Genomic DNA, 23,076 nt, shown 5'->3' on the forward strand with positions numbered 1-23,076 from the left:
GCTGCATTTTTGACTGAAATATGTTTCAGTTTTAATCAGTGCAAATTTTGAAATGTGCCTTTTACAAGCTGGTAAACTGACAGTTACTAATAAGCCGGCTGGATGTAGTTTATAAGCACGATCTCATTTGTAGAGGATGTTGTGTAAAGGAGCTGGTCAAAGTAAACCATTTCTTATCGTATTGTTTTTTTGATTATACAGTAAATTTCACATTTCTGCTGGTTCATCCTTCCAGCTATGCAGTGAATTAAAGATTAGCTTGTCATTTATGTAGAATCAGTTATTTGGTAATTAAGTGTACCAGTTAAACACTGTTGTTTATGTGAGGATTTCTACACCAGCTGCACAACATTTTTACAACGGTTTTCGACGACGTACCCCTCATTTTCCACTTCAGACACACAACAAAACAGATCCAGTGTCGACACTAACTGCTGCTTTCGCTGTGGCATCATGGAGACTTGACCTGTTTATATCATGGCTGATGTTGAACCACTCTTCTGAAAGGCTTCATCAGGTCTGCTGACTGGTGGGGACTTTCCCCACGTTTCCTCTCTGTGGTTGAATTATACATCGCTTCACATCAAACAACAACAGCTGAGGTCACATGCAAGCAATGTGGGTCCTCAAAGACATGACTTTAGGTTTGAATTGTTAAAACTAGTCCTTAAACAGTCAGTCAATTCAATACATAACTCATACTAGCCAACATTTTAGTTACCACAGTTCCACTCTTAGTTTTTAATGCTCTTTTGCTAGAAAACTAATCCACCACCAGTCATTTTGTCCATCTGTACATTCACCCATCCAGACTTCTTTCTTCATACAGTTTCAGCGTGTCTCCTACTCAGCCTCCCTTATTTATCTTCACAGGGAGAGAAACGTCCAGCAACAGTGGACATCTCCAAGAAACCCAAAACGCCAAAGAAGAAAAAACGAAAGGACCCCAATGAGCCAGTGAAGCCAGTGTCTGCCTACGCTTTGTTCTTCAGGGACACCCAAGCCAACATCAAGGCCCAGAACCCCAACGCCACCTTTGGAGAGGTGTCAAAGATCGTGGCTTCAATGTGGGACGGCCTGGGAGAAGAGCAGAAACAGGTAGGTTGTCCTTTAAATTCGCTTGTCTGTGCTATATAGTCCCTCACTGCTGCTCATAGGATTATCTTCGGAAGTAAATAAACTGTATATGCCTTTTGGGATATTAAATTATCAACATTATCGCAGTTGTAATCAAACTGAAAGTAAAGGCTCCTGCCAAAAGAGATGTGGTGTAAATCTAAACTGGATAGAAGCAACCAGCTTTAGTTAAGCAAACACATCGATATTAATGTTTTAATAATCCACTTATAGTCAGAAGCTTTAGGAGTTTCAGAAGCTTGAGTTTTCAGCCATTCTAGTAGTTAACTACTTTGATCTGGACTGAAATGTCTTAACAACCACTGGATGGATTAAAATGGAAAAAATGCAACAGCTTTGCCAGTCTCTTGAATTTTCATCTGGCATTGGCTCCAGTTTGCCATGGATTGGAATGGAATTTGTACACTCATTTATGGTTTCCCCAGGATCAATCCTACAGACTCTGTTTGGATAGATGGCCATTACATTTGGTACAGATATTCTGTTTAACCCTATACATTTCCATTTCTCCCCATCATCACACCAGATCTGTAACCTGTCCTGTGCTTATGTGCAAAACTAATGACATTCTCATCACCCTCAACTGTACTTTGTCTTTGGAGCCAGTTTCATTTGGTAACAATCAAAATTAAGATGGTGACCACGGCCACCATTCTATACAACATTGTGAACATGTTGATATTTTGTGTCTAAGTGCTGCTGCTTAAAATCACTGCTGCAGATTGTCAGCCCTGTCAGAATAAAGAACATGGTTATCCTGTTCAGTGAAGCTATAAAGGACATAAATGTAGTTGGAGTGAGAAGGGCAAAAGTGGCAGCGTCATCGTTGTGACAGAAATCAACAGTTATGCAGAGAAACATCAGCTCTAACAATACCACAGAGACTATCAGTCATTACTGCACTCGTAACACTTCTACAAGTGCCATATCAACTGAATTTAATAGTGTTTGGATTCAGAGAAGAGTTGCAGTAGGTGCTTTGGGAATTCATTATTTTGGTTATGTGTTATTAGATAAATTTGTCAGCTGAGGGAAATACTACGAGCCCCATGATGGTTATACCAGAGCACATTTTACACTATTATGATGATCAGATGCAGTCTAATTCTGTTATTTACAGCTACGTGTTTTTGTTTCTCAGTGCTGTAAACTGTCAATTTGTGTGTTTCAGGTGTACAAGAAGAAGACAGAGACTGCTAAGAAGGAGTATCTGAAACAACTGGCTGCCTACAGAGCTAGTCTGGTCTCACAGGTGTGATACACACTCACATATACACACTTTAAGTTATTTGTTTCATGCCCAACTCAGTCTTCACAAAATTTCGTCTTTATACAACTAAACTGCATTCTCAATGACATTTTGAGGGAAATGTATTTTCAGCCGTGTTAAGTTTTTAATGCACCCCAAAGACGTTTCTCATCAACACATCTTTGCCATTTATTTTATTCTCTTGCCGTCACACATTTCCGCCAACCAATCATAAATTAGATGGGGCAGGATCTCTCACCCTGGTCATAGTAAAGCTTCAAACAGGTAGTGAAAGAATCACATTTTAACCCAAACCATGATATTTCTCATAACCCTAACAAAGTGATATTGGTGCATAACTTTAGCTGAGCTTCTAGCATGTAAAAGTGTCTAACAAAGTGTGATATTGTCCAAAACCAGATGTAGTTTTGGCCCATAATCCAAACCAGAAAGTGAGTGACAATCGAAGATAAACAGAGAGAAAACCTAACTTAAGTCTGATTCTTTGTCCATGAGGTGATATGAACCCTGGTGTTCTCTGTGAATGGTCTCAAGTTCATCTTCCCCTTTTTCAAACTGGCTGTCTTTCCTACAGTGTCACAGCTGACATGTTACACTTACATCAAAGCAAAACTATGTTCCTCTCAGAACATAAATAAGAATACAGTTTAGTTGTATAGGAAGGTAATTTTCCAAGTGTAAATGGTTGATGTGAACCTGCAAACTAACTTTGTTTCCTTCTTTCTCGTTCTCCAGAGTTACAATGACCCATCTGACATGAAGCCACCCCACTCTTCCTCCTCATCCTCCTCTTCTACCTCAATGTTTACACCCAAACCTTCAGTCTACCCCGGTCACCCAGGCCAGCACCCTTCCTCCAGCTCACTTGCCCACCCTCACCCTCTCCAGTCCCATCAGCACCCAGGCATGTACATGCCCTACCCTCACCCATCACACCCTTCCCACGCCTCCAGCCCCGGCCTCGGGCCCCACCTACCCCCTCCTCATCCCCAAATCCATCCCCAGCTCCAGGCTCTGTCCTCCAGAGGGACCGTGCCACGGGCCAGTGTCCCCCACCAGGGAGCCCTGTCCCTCGGCAATGTGGCGGCGGCATCTACCCCTCCTCTCCAGGTCAGCCCTCCTCTCCACAGCCAGGCACACCTGGGAGGCCTGCACAGTCCACACCATCAGCACCAGCAGCTCAGTGGACACCCACTGGGAATGACACACTCCCCTGCCATCACACAGGTCAGTCATACTCAAGATATACAACCTTAAAACTGTATTGTGACTATATGTTGGTTAGGTTAGTATCCATAATTAACTCTAGTATGTATTATAGTCAAGTAAAGTGATATTTTATATCATTCTTGTAGTGTTTTAATCTCTAATATATAAATTACTCTGGTATATTCACACCTTAAATATCAATGCAGGGTCCTAATGGCAATGTTTAATTTTGTAAGGTTACTTTTGTAATGTCAGCCATAGTCCTTTTATTTTAGAAATGTGCTACACAAAGTCTTATTGTTGTTCATATTATTATTACCAGTCATATCCACTTCTCACCAAAGAGGCGTTAAATTTGTTGTATACATCAAACACTCCTTGAGCCAACTTGTGAGACTTTTCCTATAATGTACATTGGACTATTGGAGTTTCATCCATGGCTTAAACTGAAATTCTCTTAGAAATAAGATGATGAAAAGCTGTTTAGTGACCAGCTTTTTGTGACCTCTGGTGACCAAATTTTATTTTAGTCTTCTGTTTTAATTAACTGTTTGTATTTTCTCCATGCTTGTAGCTCTGGTTTATGTCTTATCTAACAATGCGTTTCATTTTTATAAATTCTCAGTGTAGTTACTGATGTTCTTTTCTCCTGCGTACTTTTACTGTACTAGTAATACATTATTCACAGCCTCCACCCAGATATAGGACAGTCCAGGCCACCTGCAGAGCAGCTGCACCACACTGAAATCCTCTAACAGCGCGACACACTCACACTTTAATGCCTTTAATGTATTTATCACCTCTGATGTGAAAACATCACATCTCCAAACAGTCAAAGAAATACAAAGTGTGCATCCTGGTCATAGTTCAGTTGAATAACCTGCAGAGCGTCTCTACGTTGTGTGGATGTCAGCTAAAGGGTCAATCGCACTGGAAGGTAGATGAGAGGAGTCTGAACCAGCGTCAGGTTCAAAAGTAGTTTAGCCGACATTCAGTTCTGAAGCAGAGAGCGTCGGAGCAGCCGACAGGAGCGAGACGCACTCCTGTGAGTCACGCTGCCTCTGTTTCCATCTTCCTTCTCTGTTTCCATCACAGTTAGTTAATGAGGTCATTTTCAGACTACATTCAGTTTGCGGAGTGTCGAGGCTGTCGTGCTGTTATTCTGTGTTGCTCTGTGTACGGTGACACAGCAAAAAAAAAAAAAAAGAAAAGCTGTGAATAAGCTGACAAAATGAGATTTTGTTCACAAATAAAATGATGATTTGAATTGTAGGCGTTTAAAGGGGACCTATCATGCCCATTTTCAGATTTATATTTTAATTCTAGGGCTGTGCTGGTCTGTCTTTGAGAAATGTAATTTTTTGTAAATCCTCATTTATCTTGTCCTGCTACTGAGCTCAGCCTCTATAAGAAACAAGCAGTTTTAGCTCCTTTAAGGCCCCACCCCCTCACTGGCAAGATACAAACATATACAAAAGTGGACAGATTTCACTTGTGTGTCTCTGTCTTTACTCAAAATGTAAACTTCTCGAGTACATCTGTTTGTTCGACCACAAATGTGATCAGAAATGTATCGATCAGCCACAACATTAATACAGGGGAAGCTTGTGACATTAATTATGTTGTTGTGATGGCACCTTTCAGTGTGTCTGATGTATTAGGCAGCAAGTGAACAGTCAGTTCTTGAGGTTGAAGTGTGAAGCAAAGCAGGAAGAATGGAGTCTGTTTATTGTTGTTGGTGCAGAACCGCAGAACAACCTTGGCAACAACTTTAGCAACAAATGCTGCAGAACAGTGGTTTTTTTTTTTTGGATGAGATCTGACATCCGTTTTATGGCGAAGTAGGAGTAACGCTGTAATACATGACAGAAAATAACAAACTCTTCCTATGGCTGATTTACAGGGCTGCCATATTGGATGATTCATTTACTTAATGTCCCAGTTCTATTATTTACTTAAGCCCTAAACTCTTGTGTCAGAGTTACAAATTTAGAAGTGATAATAATCCTTTTCTGCCTTAAAATGTCTTAGATTTAACTCTACACTGTTGCTTTCTCAAGAATGTGCAGGTTTGTGGAGTTCTCGCCTCTATATACACCCCTCCTGAATCACTGCAGCTCAGCACACCAGCTCACCTATCACTCTGCTCAAACACTGTAAAACTACTCTACACAATGGAAAGTTGGAATATTGGATTATTTCAGCCATGTTTAAACCAAGAACTCATTCCAAAGAAGAAGAAAAAATCATACAGAAAGCTCAACCGTGCAAGTTGACAGGATTGAGTCTTTAGATTTGTTCTATATGAAACCCGAAAAGTTTGAATCTTTAGTTTTTTTAGGCTTTTGTCAGTGGTAACCCTCATTGTGTTGACTGCTTATTTGACTTGTGATGTGTCTTCCAGCTTGTATAAAACAAAAAAAAACATATGGACATGTTGAAAAACTAGATTTTTAAAATGTTTTAAACCATGTCGCCATTTCCTTTTTTGCGGTGTGTTGTTGGACGACAATGTCTCATTTTTTGTTTTGCTTACGGACCTCTGTATAGTTAATTTTGATCGATAGCATCTCACTGATTTGCAGAAAAGCTGCACACAGTTGGATGGCGATCGAGAATCAACAGAAGACAAAACAGAGACAAAACACACTCAAACAGTGGAAATGAGATGAGTGTTCAAGTGGGAGTGAATGCAGCAGCATTTCTTCATGGACCTCAGTGCTCATAGAGCAGAGCTGTGCTGAACTGAGCTGGTTTGAAATAAGTTGAGCCTATCTGGGTTAAATTAATAAGAACAGAATTGAACTCCGTGATTGTCAGTGTACAACGAAACTAAGCAGCATTCCTGTCAGTGCATTCACAGAATCAGACAATGTTTTGTTTTGTTTTGGATTTTTTTTTAAAGTACAGTAAGAAATGTACAAATATACAATGTCAACACCTGCAGTCTGTACAGGTGTATTCTATCAAAAACAGTGATACAGCTCATTATTTACAGCTTCTGCAGCATTTTGCAGTCGTTTAACCAATGTTCCACTTCTGGATTCTGCACATAGCTGAACATATAATGACTTGAAGTAGTGAAAGGAAGACATGCTGCAGCTGTCATTATTACACAGTGATGTTGGATGTTTGACCTCAGTCTTTAGCCACCTGGATGTCTGAAACAGTGACTAGATGAAGCAGTTTGAATGTTACAAGAAGTGATAGTGAAGTTCTGGAGACCTGTGATGGAGAACACATTGGCTGAATTTGGTCAAACTGTCAGTTTTTACCAGCTCTGATGTTGTCAGTCACTCAGTCAGTGTTTGTTCTCTTCATTTGTCACAGTTAGCTGCTCTGTTCATAGTTGCTCTGTTAAGACGGGGGCAAGACAAGGATGAGTAGCTGTGATATGAATTCATGTAAAGTCCAGCGTGAGACAGTGTGATGTGCAAATTGTGCAAATCGTTAAAACGTGGTGGATAGATTACCACTGAGTCTCACTTCCCATTTTATCCCCCTTTTTATAGAGCACTTTTAAATCCCACACTACCATAATCCCCTTTCTCTCCTCCATTTTGCATATATTTTTTTTAAGAAAAAGACCAAACAAAAAAAAAGAAAAAGTGAAGGGAAAAAAGAAGGAGAGGACACAGTGACAGAGCTCCCAACTTTTCTTTTTTTTTTTTTTTTCTGCGGGTGAAGAGTGAGAACTGATGGGGGAAGGGAAAGAGGGGGAGAGAGGAGAGAGAGAGAGAGAGAGAGACAAAAGAGGCAGATGGGGTCTTTGTGAAGGAGTGAAGGAGAAGAATTTGCTCAACAATAGATGAATAGGTGAGGTAGAGGAGGAGAGGGGGAGGAGAGCGGGGGAGAACCCAACCACCTGCTGTCCTCCTCTTTCTCCTCTTTCACTCACAACACTCAGATTAACTTCCCTTTCAGACTCTCTCTCTCCCCCTTTCTCCCCCATCACACACACACTTCTACACTTTGTCATTGCCTGCGCTCATTTTTCCGTCTCCCTCTCCTCCCTCTCATGGTTAGAGACATGCTCACCTCCTCTTCCTCCTCCTCTTACCTTTTCATCTTCACGTCTCCTCCACCCTTCTGGCAGATGATAAAATCAGCAAGATACTCCAAACTCTGTAATTACTGCTGATGAACCTGCAACTGATCTGTCTCCTTTTCACTTCAGTCACATTCATTCATACAGCCCCGTTCATCAGAATCCATTTTTTTACTAAAGACGTGTTAATGGCTGGTTTGCAGAAACCATCAGCTGTCAATGGACTAATTCATGTTGAAGGAGGAAGTAAACAGGCCTCCAATAAAACCTGCTCAATGACACTTAAATGCATATGAAGGATTTTACTTTTTAACCACTTTTGCCAAGTACTGTGACCTGTTACTATTGAAGTATAGCCAATTTCCATTTAAATAAAAGTTATGCCCTCAGACGAACTTCAGACAACCCATTTTAAAGCCTGTATTTGCTCACATTTTGTCACCATGAAAATTGTGTTAATTAGCTGTTCTAAGTTTCTGTTTGTCACATTATGATGGATGTATGACAGCTGTGTAACTACTTACTCAAATGTGATGATTCACAGGCAGGTTCTGGTTTGTTGATGTTTGACCTTTGACATAAATTGTGGCACTTCAGGTTTTAAAGCAGCTGAACTGTCTCCAGGAGTTTTGTGTCACAAGCTGTGTTTCTATCATGTGATGAACATTTTAAAGTTCCAAGTTGGAAAAGTTTGTTGGAAATGCCAGAATTTGAAAACTGATTCCACCAATGAGTTTTAAAACTCACTTGAGGTGGTTTTTCACCCTTTCAAAAAAGTGAATGCACTTCATGGGAGTTCAAGAAAAAAGTTCAGCACTTTAACTCACATGACTGATCAGCTGGGGCTGCAAGAAGGTCGCTGGTTCGCTTCCCGGTGAGGACACCCGGGATCTTCTGTGTGGAGTTTGCATGTTCTCCTCGTGCAGTGTGGGTTCTCTCTGGGTTCTCCAGCTTCCTCCCACAAGGTCCAAAAACATGTTGAGGTTAATTGGTGATTCTAAATTGTCCGTAGGTGTGAATGTGAGTGTGCTTGGTTGTCTGTCTCTAAGTGTGGCCCTGTGATAGACTGGTGACCTGTCCAGGGTGTCCCCTGCCTTCACCCTGAGTGGGATAGACTCCAGCCCCCCCACGACACGAGTGAGGATTAGGCAGTGTATAGATAATGGATGGATGGATGAACTGATCAGCTTTTTACACTTATTTTTTTGTTTTCACGTCCAGACTAGAGATAGATTAATTATTGGATTCAATTTTAGTCATTTTCCCAATTATCGTTACTTTAACTTGACAGTTGTATGAAAACAGCTACAGTTGCTTCATCTGCTGTCCATGTTTGACACACAGGCCAAATCTGCAGGCCAACCTACAATAAGTAGCTTCCAGTTGTTTTTTTAGAGCCCCAGCATGCATCTCTCCCTTTGACTTCACACAGTATCTGAGTCAGCGTGCCTCAAAGTTTTCCAGCCTCTGATCTAAATTTTATCCAGTTTCAACGACTGGGCTTCTTTTCCCTGCTCATCACCTGTGGCGTTATCAACTGCTCTATATTTTTTTGTACTTCAACTTTACAAAAACTAAGTAAAATCAACAGATCTGCAGCACCACCTGTACTGTAAGAACACAAATACATCTAGCAGTGTCTCTGCAGCAGCACTGATCACGTGGAACTTGGGTTTTTACAGTTTTCTCAACATCTGTCCATGTCTGACCAACCATCCTCTTGTAACTAGATTCCTCCCTCTTCAAAGTGAATTAAAACTTTTTGTGTGTGTTTTGTAATCCCAGGCCTACCCTCAATCCCTGCAGTCTGACTACCAGCCAATGGGAGGAGGCATGCTGAATAGTGGACCAGTGATGTCATCATCAGTGGACTACCACCAGCTGGGTCGACATACACCAAACCACCACCCCTCTCTGGACTGGAGCACTGATTATCATGGCAACGGGTAGGCATCAACACTCGACTGCAAGTTTTTAAAGAGCAGCTTAAAGCTACAGAAAGCAAGTTTATAGAAAAAAGGAAAAAATGGCAGAATTTGAAAACATACATTCCTGCAGCTCTTCTGTCTCCCCTATGTTTTAAGCTCCTCCCACCAGACGAGGACACACTTCAAATATATAAAAAATCCAACACTAACCACTTAGAATGCTAATTTTGAACAACTTTTTTAACCAATAATCAGGAGCCTTGTCACTCAATAGCACCAAATGACCTCGATGGGCATCATTCCATGTCCCTTTACAGCCACTTACAACGTAATCACATGACACGGCCGCTCCAGTGGCGTTGATCATCAGCCACTAGGCCACACTGTTTTAGCGCACTTCAGCTCGCTTGACTGGTACACATTAGATGTCACAGAAGACTTTCCAGGGCTCCAGGCTAACTTTTTCACTGGTGGCACTGATGCAACCAACATTCTTATTTGGTCACACCTCCCACCTGGTCACTTACCAACATTTTCTTATCAGTAGACTACAATTCACTGATGTTCCTAAATGCTTCACATTGCAGCCTGTGGTAGATTCCACGTGGTGTGCTGTGTGCGCTCAGACAGGTGTGCAAACAAAAAATACTTGAAAAGAGTTAAACTAGGGCGTTCTAACCTCAGGTTTGTCTGAGATGAAACAGTGATTTCTACAATGTGGAGCGCACCTACATGTTCCACTCATAGAAAACAGCGAACGCAGGTGTGCTTCACATTTCAAGTGTCAATACAAAGTCCACCAAAGTTAAAGAAGTGCTGCTTTCCACCACTGTGGTTACCACAGTAGACACCTGTGCCGGTTACAGTGACACTAACACAGCTTAATGATCTTTATGTACTCGCATGAATGCGACGACTTGAAATTTCAACTCACACACTCTCAAAACAGGTTGCAAATGCGACAAAAATGGTTGCAGCGTGGAGCTCTGCTTTGCATTTTGACCCTTTACTAGCCAAATTCCACAGAACTGTCGTCCAAGTGCAACTCTTCTCTGGTCGCTATGGCATCAAACAGTAAGAGGCTCCACCTCTTACCTCCTACAATACATTTTCTGACATGCATGTCCTTCATCTCATGCTTCATTGGTTAAAATATTTATAATCGGTTAAATCATTACTGGTACTTAATTGGTTAAGCAATAGTCATTAACATCCCTATGACCACTGCACCAAAAATCTATATTTATTTGTGGCTTTACAAAGGATTTATGTTGTGCTTTCCTAAGTGAAAGTCCTTCATCGATCCCACTGCGTCACCATATCCAAGAAGACCAGTTTCCTTTCAGACCATTTGAATCATGATATGTTCAAAGGTTAGTGTGGAAGTTTTTCCTACTGCTTCAAGTTTCACAAAAAGTTCACCTTGTCTTTACTCCAGTAATCGGAGGCATCACTTTTGGGTGGTTACAGGTGGAAGTAACTTGGTTTGACAGGTTTTAAAGTGCACTTTCTGTAATGGTGAAGGGGGCGTATTCAAGCTAAAACTGGGTGTTAAGTTACTGTTCAGTGGCTCGCTGGACTGTAGCTTTGAATGTATCAGATGTCCAAGTCAGTGTTTCCCCCAGAATAATGTTTGTGTTTGGGTAAATCAGCCTGAGCTATACAGCCTATGTATTTTGATTTATTAGTTCTTGTTTAATTTGTGACAAAGAACACCTTTGTTACTTACGAAATCAGGGAAGTGGCTGTTGAAAGATAAAATGATAATAATTTAAACAATAGATATAGCATCAAGGATGGATTTCAGGGCTCCTCTTCTGGCTACAGCCCTGCAGGAATTTGATAAACATGTGAAATTGCAGGTTTCATTCACATGTACAAACATTTTGGCCAATTTTTTAATTTTTTTTTTGAATCTGCAAAAGAAAATGTCCCATCCACTGTTACTTAAATTTTAGATCTTGGTTTGTCAATAACAGCTGATGGCACTAATTGTTGAGTTGGTGTCGTCATGCCACTACAATAAAAGACAAACAGTAAAGAATAATGTAGAAAGCATGATGGAACTGTGGCATTTCAGTTAGTTTTATTCATTAATGTCAGACAGGGTGCAGGACACTCATTGTGCCACACAAATCACATGTTTTCATCTATTTCTCAACTCTCCAGTGGAGTGGAAGCTTCACTGGATGCCACATGCTTCATTTACTCGCTAAAGCTGCTTCCATTCCACTTTCTATTTTGAACTTATTGATACACAAACTTTTCCACCTCAGCCAAGCGTAAAAACTTTGGAGATTTTTTTTTTTAATTTCAGCATTTACACTCCCGGTTTTTCATATTGAAAATGTGGCTAAAAACAGGTCGATGGAAGCACACGCAATTACACTTATTGGAAGGATTTTCTTAGATGGTGTAATATTTAGCACATTTGCAGTGTGCTTTGTGACATCCATTAGTTTGAAGAGTCCTGATGTCCAAAAAAAGCTAATATGAGCCAGTCACATAATATCTGTGTTCTGGTCACTGTGGCTGATGTGTTTTTTATCCCTCTCTGCTTCCAGAAGTCTTCAGAGAGACAAACCTCTGTATCTGAGCTAATCTCAGGACCAAGCGACACCAAACGTCTACACTTCTACTGCCACACCATGAAACCTCCAGCCTCATCTCTCCATGAAGACCAGCCTGGTCCAACCTGAACCCCACTGAGAGAGCTGACTGCCAATGACAAACGGACTCACAGTGGACGTACAGACCACCCACAACTGAACCAAACCTGAGTTCAGCACTTAAAACAAAAAAAACCCCAAGCAGTAGAATCATTTCTGTGTATTACTACTATCTCTTTAAGGTACAACAGTGTTAAGAGCTGACAAGAGCATCTGTTATTTGCTGTATCTTTTCTACTGATCATTTACTGCATATTGCTACCGTTGGAACTGAAAATGCGTGTACCAGTGAGGAGAGGTAATGCTGATAGGTGTATATACTCCAACCTCTGTCTGCTCTGAAACAACATCACGTCTAGTTTCTCATTTTGCAAGAATGGTGTCTAGCACCAGTTTCAGAAGGCTCTGAGGAGCTCGTGTAAATTGCTGTAACATAACTGTTTAAGTTGTCAGTTTAAACCCGACTGATTTGTTTTTCTTTGACTTCATAGTTGCCGTGTTTTTCTACAGCCAAAACCGGAAGAACACAGCAAAAACACAAGATGTTAATAACCAAATACTACACAAATTGTGTTTCCCCCTCCGGCTCTTTAATTACAAGAGTCTTCGATTTGATGAAGTGCGGACTGAGGAGACAGAAAATGTCCGGCGATTCTGAGAGTTCAACAAAAATGATGACTGAATTCAGGCTGCTTTATTTAGCTAAAGACAAATAAGAGAAAGGTGTGGAACAGCGCGAGAAGCTGTCTGTTGCCTGTTTAGGCAGGCGGCAACTGTGAATAATTGTGTACGATTAAAGAATTTTCATTGTTCTCTTAAGGAAGTCCGATGTATTTTAGTCCTTGAAATAATGAAAATGTCAAACAGCTGTTTGTTGGAGAAAAAAAAAGAAAAAAAGAAACAAAAATACTCCTTTGTATGATGACAGCTCCTCCTCCTGGCATATGTCTGTTGATAATATTGATTTGGATCCAAACTGTGTGTGAGTGTGTGAAGTGTTAATGAGGAAGCAGAGTGGTTGATTGGGTTGCATGGTCTCTTTTGTCATCTCTTTTTCTCTGTGCACAGAGGCTATTTAAGAAACTATAACTGTTGCTGGGTTGGCTGTGTTTAATGTTGTTTTTTTTTTTGTTTTGTTTTGTTTTTTTTAATCAAATAAAGTTTTGTTTTAGTGTTAATGATAATGATGATGAGAGACGTATCTCTCTCGCTCTGTATCTCTTTGTATTAATGTGGTTTTTTTTTGGCAGATGAAAGGACTCTGGGCAACAACAACCATGAAGATTTTCTTATTTTTAGATTCTAATAATGTGTTTGAGAATAAAGTCAGCGCTGCATTGATGTGCAGTCATTACTCCAAAACCTGCCTCTTTCATGTTGTTTATTTCGGAACAGTTGGTGACAGTTGCTTTAATTAACTGCACATAATAATGTACACCTTTACCACTGCTGCGACTCTCCACACCTCCTTGTCTGTATCTTGGCCTTTGCATTTATGCAAAGTGGCTTCCAATTGCAAAACAAATTCCTTTGAAGTCTCGGAAAATATGTATTTTTAACCCAGGTTGGTTCAAATAGGAAATCTTGTTTTAGCTTCTCAAACCATGTGGCTGAGATGGAAATTCTGCTGTCTGATACCTGCAAACCTGAAGGTATCCATTATCCACAGCTGGACTTTGTGTTTAATACTAAAGAGCAGGTTTTAGCATGCTAACATGCTAAAACATGGGGAACATGGTAACGCACCATTATTATGAGCATGTTAACAGGCTACAAATCCATTTACCTCAACAACGCCCCCATGCCTAAGTCTGAGAGAGTCACTAGATAAAAACAGCTGTTGACTTTTAAAATAAAACAAACATGGCTAAACTTGATCTAGCTCCAGTTTGTCCTTCATGTCAACGAGTTAAATATTCTTTATATACCTGCATGGCTGTGCTACTTTTTTGAGGTTATCTAAATTTTTCTTCTTTTAACATGCACCGATAAGTTGGTTTCTTCAGACTAGAAATGACAAAAACAAGTGACAAAAGGCTGCCTTCACCCTGAGTCAGCTGGAATAGACTCCAGCCCCCCCGCAACCCTAGTGAGGATTAAGCGGTGTATAGATAATGGATGGAAGTGACAAAAGATGCTAAGACATTGTGTTTGAGTTGTTAACACATTTCAAGTATACATGGGGTTTTTTTTGTTTGTTTGTTTTGTTTTTTAAATTTAAGTACTATGTCCAACACTATTTACATCTCTTTTGATACTTTCAAGTTTTTTTTTTTAAAAATGCAGCTTCTATGCTATTTCAAAGGGTCCTCGCAATTTCTCCCATGTTCTTCAGCATTCTAATACACTGTAAACTGAGATAGCTGATGCTGTACATCTCTACTCAGTTACTAGAGCCCAGGCTAACACCAGAAACCTTAGTGAGCTTCCTGTTCAGCTCCATCACTCAGAGAGAACTGTGCGTTGTGGCTGTAAGTCATATCCAAGTGTTTTCAAGTTCTAGTGCCACAGTGCAAAGTGCCATCAAAAAATACAAGGAGTGCCACAATGTCAACAGACACACTAAGAACCTAAAGTGACCTCTGCATTAAAAATAAAGTAAGTCTGAGAGGCCAAACATAATCCACGGATCACCACCAACACTGTCTTGGTGAATCAGAGCAGTTACCAACGTCTTAAGACAGACACTCCAGCAGACACTGAAAAAGGCAGGTCTTCATGGACACTGATGATAGAAGACTCCACAAAGGTTCACTTGGACAAAGAGGAAAGCTTTTGTAAGTGGTGTCATGGACCAGAAATCACAAATCAGTAATGAGTCATACATCTGCAACACAAAGAGCTAACGAGGTTGTCAAATGTTGTTCCACTGAAGGACTTTTGGGGTTCAGGATCATGTTGTCGGACATCTAAAACATCCCACAGATGCTGGATTGGTGAGATATCTGGAGACTCTACAGGCCAGAATAGGACTGAAGAGCAGCTTGTATTGTGGCGACATGAGGATACGCGTTGTCTTGTTGAAACCTCACATTATGGCGGCAAATGAACAGGATAACCACGGCTGTGAGGATTTCATTCCAATATCGTTTGGCAGTGAGATTGCCGTAAATGAAATGCAAATGTGTTCTTTGTTCATGGCAGGTCCCTGCACATACCATCAGTACTCTGCTTCTATGGGCCTTGTACAACGTTGACATCCACATAGCTTTCCCAAATGCGATGGCAAGATTCTTCAATGAAAAGGAATTGAAGAATCCTCCATCTTGCTCATGTCCATGGAGGGTCGCCCACTGGAAGAGAATACAGTTACTTGAAGGCCTTGGTGTGGATCACAATAATGCAAACATGCATCGTGATTCATTACAGTTTGAGTCACATATTCTCTGGTTGTTCATACCAACAATTCCATGAGCAGTCCATGGAGCTGATATCAAACAATGTCTCAGATAAATGAGGTGGATGTGAAATTTGGTTTGGTGGCAGATTGTCTGTCGTACCACAATGTCTTAGACAACAAATGGTGGTGTTGTGGACATTCAAGCTTCAGGCCCTGAATCCCATGTCAGCCTCCCGTTCCCGTCCTGTGGAGTCACACCTGAGCAGGCTATGGACAAACTCAGTGGCTCAGAATTTGTCACAAGTTTAGCTCAGAAACTTTTTATGCACATTTTCAAAGCAAACCACTTGCATGCTGCCTTTATATATTTTTTTCACCACCTTAGAGGCACAGACTGGTGGTGTAGACCATTTGGTCTTACTTTTCGGAAACACAAACTGGCATGAAATTAAGACACACAACCTTTAAATGTCCAGTAAAGAACATTGATTGGAACAGGCATCTCTCTCATCTCCGGTTAACACGATTAGGAGCCACTCTGAAGAACTGATGGTGTGTTTATGATTTGAACAGGATTTATTAGGCCACGGGTTATTGGTGTGATCAACACGAGCACGCCAGATGATTAATAATCAATTCAGCTCCATCTCGGCACTAATGTGGCGTAATGGGAGACTTTGCAGAGCTCAGGAGATATTAGTTTTGACATATCATTTCTATACATTTCCATTTTTCCCGTAGCCTCCTGTGGGTGTGAGGGAGAGTCGGAGCATTAACCACACTCAGCCCAACAGGCATTTCTTCTCCTGCATCCAGCATTTGCATTTCACACAGATGCCTGCAGACACAGTTACATTAGCAGCAACAATACAAGGTGTCAGCGGTGAAGTCCAGTTATTACTGCAGGCTAGAATTAGTCAATCTTATTCCCTGACTCCTTTCTTTCTTTGTTTATGCTGCTCGAATGTCTTCTAATACAGGAGTGATGTTTGCCAACAAAAACAGTCTCCTGATTATAGGTGTCAGTAGTTAGAACCCTTTATTCTGATCGGTTTGAAAACATGACGATTTTCTGCTTTTCCCAGTTGACATTTTGCTATTTTAGAAGATGATATCAAATGTCAAAAACTGGTAAGATTCTATTCTGTCAGCCTTTCTTGAATAAATTAGCCTTTTTGTAAAATAATGAGTTTAGATTGTTCACACAGCTCTATTAAACAGATTAGGTATTTTTTCTCCTGCTGTAATTACATTTTGTCTCCATTTCAGTTTTATCCCAGCAATAAATCAAAAGCACATTTGCGCTGAAGAGCAGGCCGATGCTATCTGTGTCAGCAGGTACATACTGCCCCCTGTTGATCACAGGAAAGAGCTGCAACCAGCTCAGAGACAGTCGTCATAAAACTCCCTGCTATCCTTGTAGGGCCCAGAAATCTGTCTCTGTGTTTTAGTGTTAAAATGAGGGATAATTCAACGTAAATGGAGAGATAAAATAAGTCAAGAGCTTCGAAATAAATGACTGTGAATATGCAGCGGTGTGACTGAGGCCCTGGAAAGCTGCACATATCAGTGTTTTGTATGAACAAGGGGAAGTGTGTTTGAAGTTAAAAGGAATCACAAAGTATTTTAGAACTTTTCAGATCACTGGTTGTTGGTTTTTGATTTGTTTTGATCCAGTGTTAGAATTACACCCATTTTGTTAGCATATAATCGAACACAGAATGACCACCCCTGCCTGATGTGCCAAAAAAACAGCTCTGATCTGTCGAGGTATCAACTCTATCACACCTCTGGAGATGGTATGAGGTGCCAAAACGCTAGCAGCAGATCCTTTAAGTCGTGGAAGTTTAGAGTTGGAGCTGCCAGGGATCAGAATTGTTCCGAAACATGTTTCAGCTGGCTGCAGGGTGGAGCAGTTGGTAGCACTGTTGCCTCGCAGCAAGAAGGTCGCCGGTTCGCATCCCGGTGGGAGCACCGGAATCTTTCTGCATGGAGTCTCCATGTTCTCCCCGTGCAGCGTGGGTTCTACCCGGGTTCTCCAGCTTCCTCCCACACAGTCCAAAAACATGTTGAGGTTAATTGGTGATTCTAAATTGTCCGTAGGTGTGAATGTGAGTGTGCTTGGTTGTCTGTCTCTAAGTGTAGCCCTGTGATAGACTGGCGACCTGTCCAGGGTGTCCCCTGCCTTCACCCTGAGTCAGCTGGGATAGACTCCAGCCCCCCGCGACCCTAGTGAGGATTAAGCGGTGTGTAGATAATGCTGTTTGGTCATAAAGATTTGGCTCAATTTTTCTTGCATCCACACATCATGGTCACTTACCATCTACTGTCACAGACCTTGGTATGCAATGCGATAATCAACAACATGTGCTTCTTGAAGAACAAAATAGTGAGAAGAGCAGTAATGTTGGTAGTTTTATTGTGAAGGAAAATACAAAATAAGATGCTTTTCAAGAATACTTTACCCATTTTGTAATGAAAGAATGAAAAATACTTTATTCATCCCAGAAGGGAAATTCAATAATGTGGGGGATGATTTTGTTTCCGTTTATACATGCCATCATCATAATCTCCTCCCAGTCTAAACATTGTTCTTTGCTGCCAATACTATGAATTTTGACTACAAGTTCAAACAGGAACGACAAACGGGGATTTATTGTGAGCTTTTCATACCGTAGACTGTTATTCATAGGTCAGATATTTTTTTGTTTATCCTCATAAGATTTCTTGGGGTTTAGCAGATGCTTAGAATTGCATTTTGTCAAGTTCTGCATGTGTGTGTTTTTATTTTGAAGTGGCACGTATCATGTGACTTGTATCACATGACTGCTGAATGAATTTTAAATGCAACACCTGTTTCCATTGAACTCAACACCCCGAGGACTCCAGGAGTGAAACTAGTTGCTTTACTCATGTATTAATGAAGGATTTTTACACTGATAGTGCCTCAGAAGCACTTTGATCAATATTAAGAACTTCAAAATGATAAGAAGTGTTGTTATTTTTTCATCTTTACTGAAAATGACCGCTGATCATCACCATGGCAGATACACTGGTGTCAAATATCTTCTCCAAGATTTCAACTTTATGGCTCAGTTAATAAGAGAATAACGGGAAAGGCTTCGTCATTGGTGTAACAGATCACAGTGACTCATGGCACAGATAGTAAAGCTTTGGTAGGTGTAAACTTAACCCTCTGCAGACAGTGTTTAGAGGTCGGCTGTGTGACCGGTGAAACCAAACACACTACAAACAGCCATCCTGGTGCCAAAACTGAAACACAATCCAACACTGAAACACCGAAACCCCAGGAACCTGTTACAATCTGCACAAAGTCACTGCTGTTTCCATTCGTTTCCTCTTCAGAGCACAATGATTTTTGAATCGATGTCGTCTTTATATGTATTTCTCTGCTTTTTGTTTAATTTTGCTGCAGTTTTTCATGGTAAGTGTTTGTGTTTCTACAGTTTGCTGTCGTTCTGATATTCTTAGTCAGGCTAAATCCACTGCAGCGTTCAAGAGCAATCACAATGAGAAATGTATGGATAAAAATAATGTACTGTAAAATCAGCAACTGACCAAACCACTGCACTTTAAGGTCCATTTAGTAGCAACTAAACTGATTGCAACTGAAACTGTATTTGGTAGTTAACATGAGCAAGAAGTTCATGAACCACTAAGGGACTATGTTCCCTTGATAAGGTCTGTGGGTGAAGATCATGTGATACAGCTGAAAGCTCCAGCAAAGCTCAGTAGAGTTGAATGCTGTTTACAAGGTCCTGAATGAAGTTTTAAATTTAGAAAATAACAGCAAAGATTTTTATTCTTCAACAGCTTTATAAAAATAAAACACATTAACGCATTAACAATGTACAAACATGAAGGCATCAGTCTCAGCTGCAGTATCTTTTGTATCGCATGTTGCACTCTTCATTGCTCATCCACAGAAATAAAACTTGTAATATGATGTGAGATGCTAGCGTATCTTCCTCTCCAGAGCGGTTGGGGGACGGCTGGACGTCTTCTCAGGAATCACCAGCCTCAGTTTCCTCCTTGGGGAGGAACCTCCTTCTTCAGACAGATACTCCTGCTGCAGCAGAGCAGCTGAAGCTCCTGTGGACGATCCACCCTGTGTGGACATAGTGGACGCTACAGACACACCGGCTGCCGGCATGCTGTCTCCAGACCCTCCCACTGCAGGTCCTTCACTTAGAGCCACAACCCCAGCTGACGTACCGACTGCTGACCCGGCAGGGATACGCCCGGTACCTGTCTGACTGTTATTGTTTGACATATTCTCCACTGTGGTCGCTGCTTCCAGATTTAAAGGGACCACCATGGATGAATCATCCTGACCCTGGATGGGGAGGTTCTCTATGATGGAGGGCGCTTGAGATACAGTCGGTAGCTGATGTGGTGCTTCATCAGTTTGGATACCTGGTCCTGGTACCGGATCAGGCTTTAGTCTGGGTACCAGAGGAGAGCTGTCAGGAGTCATGTGGCTCTGAGAGACGGACTGGACGGGATTAACAGCCGGGTTTGCTGCTAAATTCAGGGGAAGCCCTCCAGCAGCTGTGTGGACTGCTTGTAAAGGGTTCGTATGTACAGTATTGGCTAGAACAGAGGGACCAGAGGACATGACTCCTACAGCAGCTGGTCGGATGAAGCTGTCTGGAGCAACACCTGGAGCCGTGCTGGGCCCACTGAATGCTAGGCTTGGAGCAACTGAACTAGCTGGACCGCTGGGGAACAATGCATTAGCTCCTGGAGCAGTGCTATTGAGCAGAAAATTCCCCCCTTGAAGAGAGAGACTGCTGCCAGTCAGCTGCGAACCAGCAGAGCCAAGCAGGGAGAGGCCGGTAGTTTGATTCCTGCCAGGGGCTAAGAGGGAGAAGGGATACTGGGAGGAAGGTTGAGCCAATCCAGCTGCCTGATACTGAACGCTCTGAAGGTTTTGTGCAGTGGAGGCTGATGGCTGGGCAGCACTGGAGCTATCAGCAGGTTGGGAGACCTCTGGCTGTTTATTCTGGTCCGTTTCTGTACTTTCCTGGTCGCCCTGCTCTGATTTAGAAGTTGTTTTTTTCTGCTTAGCGGTTTTGCTTTTCTCTTCTCCGTCTTCCTCACCATCTTCAGCCGATCCCTCCGTCTTGGAGGATTTCTTCATTCTCTCGCTGCTACTCTTCACTTTCTTTCCTTTACCTTCCTTCTCTTCTCTTTCTTTTCCATCCCGTCTTTTCTCTGGACTTTTCTTGGAGCTGCTTTTCTCTGAGAGGCGCTGCTCATTTTTCCTCCGAGGATGGACTTTGCTTTTCCGTAGCGGGTTCAAGTTTAGTTTGACCTTCAGTAGTCGACTGGATTGGACTTTGTGTCTCCTCTCTCTTTCCTTCTCTTTGTCCCTGGAGGTTTTCGCTTTTCCCTCCATCTTGTCCTCACCGTGGCTGCTTCCTTGTTCTAGGGTTCTCTCCAGATCAAATGTTACGTTTCTTGTTTCTCTTCTCGAGTCTGCGTTCTTCATCACGTCAAAGTGGTGGTTAACAGTCCTTCCTCTGTCATTCTGCCTGTGTTGAGAAGGGAAGCCATCAAACATTGCAGAGTCTCTTTGATTGGTATGAATCCTCCCTTGTCTCATGTTCTGCTCTGGTGGTTTATATGTCCTGTGGCAGCTCTCGCAGTGTAAAGCGTCATTTCCTCTGTTCTTTGCTTCCACATCAGTCCTGTGGTTGTCCACGTCTCTAACAGTCTTATAGGGAGGCAGGTTCTCTGTTCTCTGACTGAAGGTTTCTCTCTGTGGATTAGAAGACGAGTTTGTATTCCCACGAGATTGAAACTTGTTAGGAGCATCCCTGTTCAAGATTCCTTGCTGAAATCCCATCCTCCTCCTCTCTTCCTCCATCATCATCCTCGCTCTCCTTCTCTCTCTGTCCTCCTCTGGCTCCATCCCTCCATTCATCCTGGTATCTCTTCTCATTGCGTTCAACCTCAACCCATTGGTGCTGCAGTTAGGACACCTTAAGTAGCCATCAGTCCTTCCATCTAGCGTCATGGCTTCCTTGTTCCATGGCTGACCGCTGTTGGTCTGTAAGAAAACATCCCTCCTGCTCTCACCAGCGTCTAGATGGTTGACATGGTTAGCTACGGTCCTGCTTCCTTCTTCCTCCTCTTTCAGCCTTTGACTGTCTTTCAGTTTCTTCCTTCGGGACACTTGATAGTAGATCAGGACTACCAGCAGGGTTAGGCCAATGCCTCCTGAAGCACAGCAGGACAGGTGTATATGCATATTCACGTTAATTTCTACCAATCAATAGGCAGCACAAAAAAGATGGACATAGGTCATTTATTAAACCTGCATACTTTCTGATGACCAGCAGGGGGCCATACATCAGATCGTATAGTAGTCTATAAGAAAATGACCCTCCTTCTGCTTTGATTTTTTTCCCTCAAATAACATTTTCCTGAAGTTTAGGTCGCATCCTCAAGTTCTCAGCCAAAACCATCCTTCGCTCATTACGTCCAGTTTCACAAGACCAATATTGCAATGGGCAAAGGCCAGACTCGCGGCTTCAAAATGTCATCTAACTAATTGTTTTCAAGCTTCAGGTTTGAACTTTGGCCGTCACCATGTCAGTGTTTTGAAACCAGATGTAACAAATGAGTTGTGGATCTGATTAAGAACTCAAGGTCACTATGCACAGTGGTATGGCAGTGACCTGGCAATCACAAGGTAGTCCCTCTCTAAAACACATTCTGCTTTATACTAAATTTTGTTCTATATAAGATCATAATTTACAAAACGAACATCACGCTGTTTTCAAACAGTCTTAAAACTATACATTTGGACCACAAACTAATTGGGAAACTGTGTCCAGAGGTAATAGACTGATTGAAAAGTAGAATAATTTTTTCATGGACTGGACAATCAGACTTCTTTTTGCAACCAGAACAGTCGCCCCCTGCTGGCTGTTAGAAGGAGTGCAGGTTTAAAGTAGAGGATTAGTCATGATAAAGCTGATGATTGTTCCGAAAAGTTCCAGTTCCTGCACATTAGTATACAGGACATTATATCAAAATTCTAAGATAGTTTTCTCATGATTGCAATATCCAGATGTGACAGTGATGAAATTTAGTTTTTATCATACAATAATGTCTTTTAAAAAATGTCAAATTTGTTTGCTAAGATTTTTCAGAATAGGTTCAACAGCATGGTTTTGTGGGGGAATGTTTAAAAAAATAACCTTGAACTCAAGGAGTTAATTTATTAGTGATGTTGCAGAGCTAAATTAAACTAGTTAAACTATTTTTTTGTCATTGGGTTGTGCATCAGCCTCACCGATGAAGCAGATGACTGCAGTGATGGCCAGGTCTCGAGCGTACAGTTGAGGCGTCACGCTGCCTCTCGTCTCTACCTGCACTGTGATGTTCTGATTGGACGGGACGCAGTTGGCATCAGTCAGCTCCAAAACCGTGGAAACAGCCGG

At 41.6% G+C, this 23,076-nt stretch overlaps 1 protein-coding gene across 2 annotated transcripts in view; it reads left to right on the plus strand.

The window, feature by feature from the left end:
- The window catches only part of tox (thymocyte selection-associated high mobility group box), a 56,289-nt gene extending 42,666 nt beyond the window's left edge, over positions 1-13,623 (plus strand). Inside the window, exons 6-10 of one of the 2 annotated variants that reach the window (XM_008293043.1) lie at positions 874-1,098; positions 2,309-2,389; positions 3,143-3,634; positions 9,450-9,610; positions 12,157-13,623. In XM_008293043.1, the coding sequence (XP_008291265.1) occupies positions 874-1,098; positions 2,309-2,389; positions 3,143-3,634; positions 9,450-9,610; positions 12,157-12,193 (996 nt within the window). In that variant the 3' untranslated portion in view covers positions 12,194-13,623. The remainder of the gene's footprint in view (positions 1-873; positions 1,099-2,308; positions 2,390-3,142; positions 3,635-9,449; positions 9,611-12,156) is intronic. The other variant, XM_008293044.1, reaches the window with a different exon arrangement.
- Positions 13,624-23,076: the final 9,453 nt, after the last annotated feature.

The sequence above is a fragment of the Stegastes partitus genome, unplaced genomic scaffold (assembly GCF_000690725.1).
Source record: "Stegastes partitus isolate 25-593 unplaced genomic scaffold, Stegastes_partitus-1.0.2 Scaffold854, whole genome shotgun sequence".
NCBI lineage: Eukaryota > Metazoa > Chordata > Actinopteri > Pomacentridae > Stegastes > Stegastes partitus.